Here is a 2,187-nt window from a genome sequence, read left to right as displayed (position 1 = left end):
TAATATCAATGAAGAAAGTTTAAATTAAAAAAAATCAAACTTAGAATGAAGAGAAGAATTGGGAGAAAAGAGGAGGAATTAATCAATTTCTATACTATCACTTAATTAAATTCTTAGTTCTGACGAAATATTAATAAAATTTGTCTTCACAAGAGCTGTAAAAGAAATGATCCTTTACTGATGAAATATTAACAAAATTTGTCTTTAAAAGCTTTGAATATAATAAATGCTTGATGATCTTCTGATGAAATATTAAAAAATGTGTCTTCTCTCTAATAAATATTTGCAAAATAATATAAATTTATTGTTTGTTTGTTATTATAAAAAAATAAATCAATGAAAAGCTCAAATTTATTTAAATGATCACACAAAATTTAACACTTAAAACATCATTTTTCTTAAAATTTATCATAGAAAAACTCATATTAAATTCATAAATCTTTAAAATTATTTATTATGATTAAGGAGCTTTAATTTTTGCTTTTACTTTCATATATTTGATTATATTTTAACAAAGATAATAAAAATTGACTAATTAATTAATTAAAATAGAAAGAAAGTAATATATAATAATATAAATAAAAGTTTACAGGCAAATATCATAAAATATTTATCAATTTATTAAATTGTATTAACTTTATTTATTTACAAACCAAAAATTGATAAAATTCATAATTTTTCTTTCACAATAACAATAATTTAATTTGAAAGTGTGCTTAGAGCTTTAAAAAAATTATTTCTAGCAAAAATTTGATAAATAATCAGATTGTAATAAATTTTCTATTGAATTAATACTCATAATAAGAAATATACCTAAATTTGATATAATACATTATTTTTTTTATAAAATTGAAAACGAGTGAGAGTATTTAGGATATTTTTTAATATAAAAATATATATATCTTTCTGATTAAATATTAATAAAATTTGTCTTCTTAAGAATTTATAAGTATCATCTAAATAATCATTTATTATTTATTTTGATTTCAGTGTGATTTTAATATTTATTTTGATTGGAAATACGGAGTTTATTTCTGCAAAAATATCTTTAATTCACAAAAATATTTTTCCAATAAAAGTTTGAGTTAGCTTCATCAAAAATATAATCATTAAAACTGAGAAAAAAATACTAAGATATTTAATTATGAAACAGTACAAATTTTAGATATATATTTGAATGATAAGATATTTTTTAACATTCTTCATCTTCTTCTTCTTTTGGATCTAAAATAAAGCAAATATTTAAAATAGCTTTTCATTTTTAATTGACAAACTTTTTATAATTATATTTGTTTTTTTACTCATTTATATGCTTATTATTACTTACTGTTGTAATTTGAAAGTTGAATGTGAAAAAATAAATAAAAATGAATTAATTTTTTATTTTGTTTTTTATTATAAAACTTTTAACCAATTTTCAAATCATTAGAACATAAATTTAATATTTATAGACCAACAGACAAAAATTGATTAAATTTTTAATAATTGCTGTTTTAAAGACATTTTTGTGAAAAATTAACTTCAAATAAGCATAAATAAAGAGAAAATCAAAGAAACTATAGGTAAAATGTATGTAGAAGCAGATTTGCAAACATTAGTAGTAGAACCAGCTGGAGCAGTTTATCCAGAAGGGCATGCAGTACATCCACTAGCACCAGAATTAGTAGGGGTACCATAGAAGTTAGCTTTACATTAGCAAACAGGAGGAGTAGCAGAGTTGAGGGAAGCGTTAGTATCGAGACAATTGCATGAGGTGACAAGAGTTCCTGAGGCAGTGGCAGCAGCAGAATTAGTTCCAGTTGGGCATTTTTGGCAAGATCCAGCAGCAGTTACATCAGTAGAAGTACCATAATAACCAGCATTACAGAAACAAGTACCTCCGGCACCAGCAGTGGCATTAGTATCAGTACAAGCGTTTACTGTAGCAATTACAGCTAATGAAATGAGTATCAAAGAAGTTACTTTCATTTTTTTTTACAATATTAATTTCTATTTATTTGAAATTTTATTAAATCTTTATAATTGAAATTTTGCTCTATTAAAAGAATAATACAGCTGAGCTAGGATAATTTGAAGATTACCCAATCGTTCGTTTATCAATTCTTCTTATTTATATTAATTATCTTTAATTTTAAAAAAATGATCTATAGGGTATGTTAATTTATTAATTAATGATACTTTATTCTA

At 22.3% G+C, this 2,187-nt stretch overlaps 1 protein-coding gene across 1 annotated transcript; it reads right to left on the bottom strand. All coding sequences in view use genetic code 6, as the record gives it.

Moving 5' to 3' along the window:
- Nucleotides 1-1,521: 1,521 nt before the first annotated feature.
- On the bottom strand, nt 1,522-1,968 carry TTHERM_00594360 (immobilization antigen; the record flags this gene model as incomplete). Its single annotated transcript, XM_001011696.1, has 1 exon — nt 1,522-1,968. One exon carries the CDS (start codon nt 1,966-1,968, stop codon nt 1,522-1,524), a length of 447 nt encoding a protein of 148 aa, XP_001011696.1.
- Between the last annotated feature and the right edge of the window lie 219 nt (nt 1,969-2,187).

The sequence above is a fragment of the Tetrahymena thermophila genome, assembly GCF_000189635.1.
Source record: "Tetrahymena thermophila SB210 genomic scaffold scf_8254731, whole genome shotgun sequence".
NCBI lineage: Eukaryota > Ciliophora > Oligohymenophorea > Hymenostomatida > Tetrahymenidae > Tetrahymena > Tetrahymena thermophila.
Note: the sequence above shows the minus strand (reverse complement) of the source record. Positions and strands in the feature narration are given on the sequence as shown.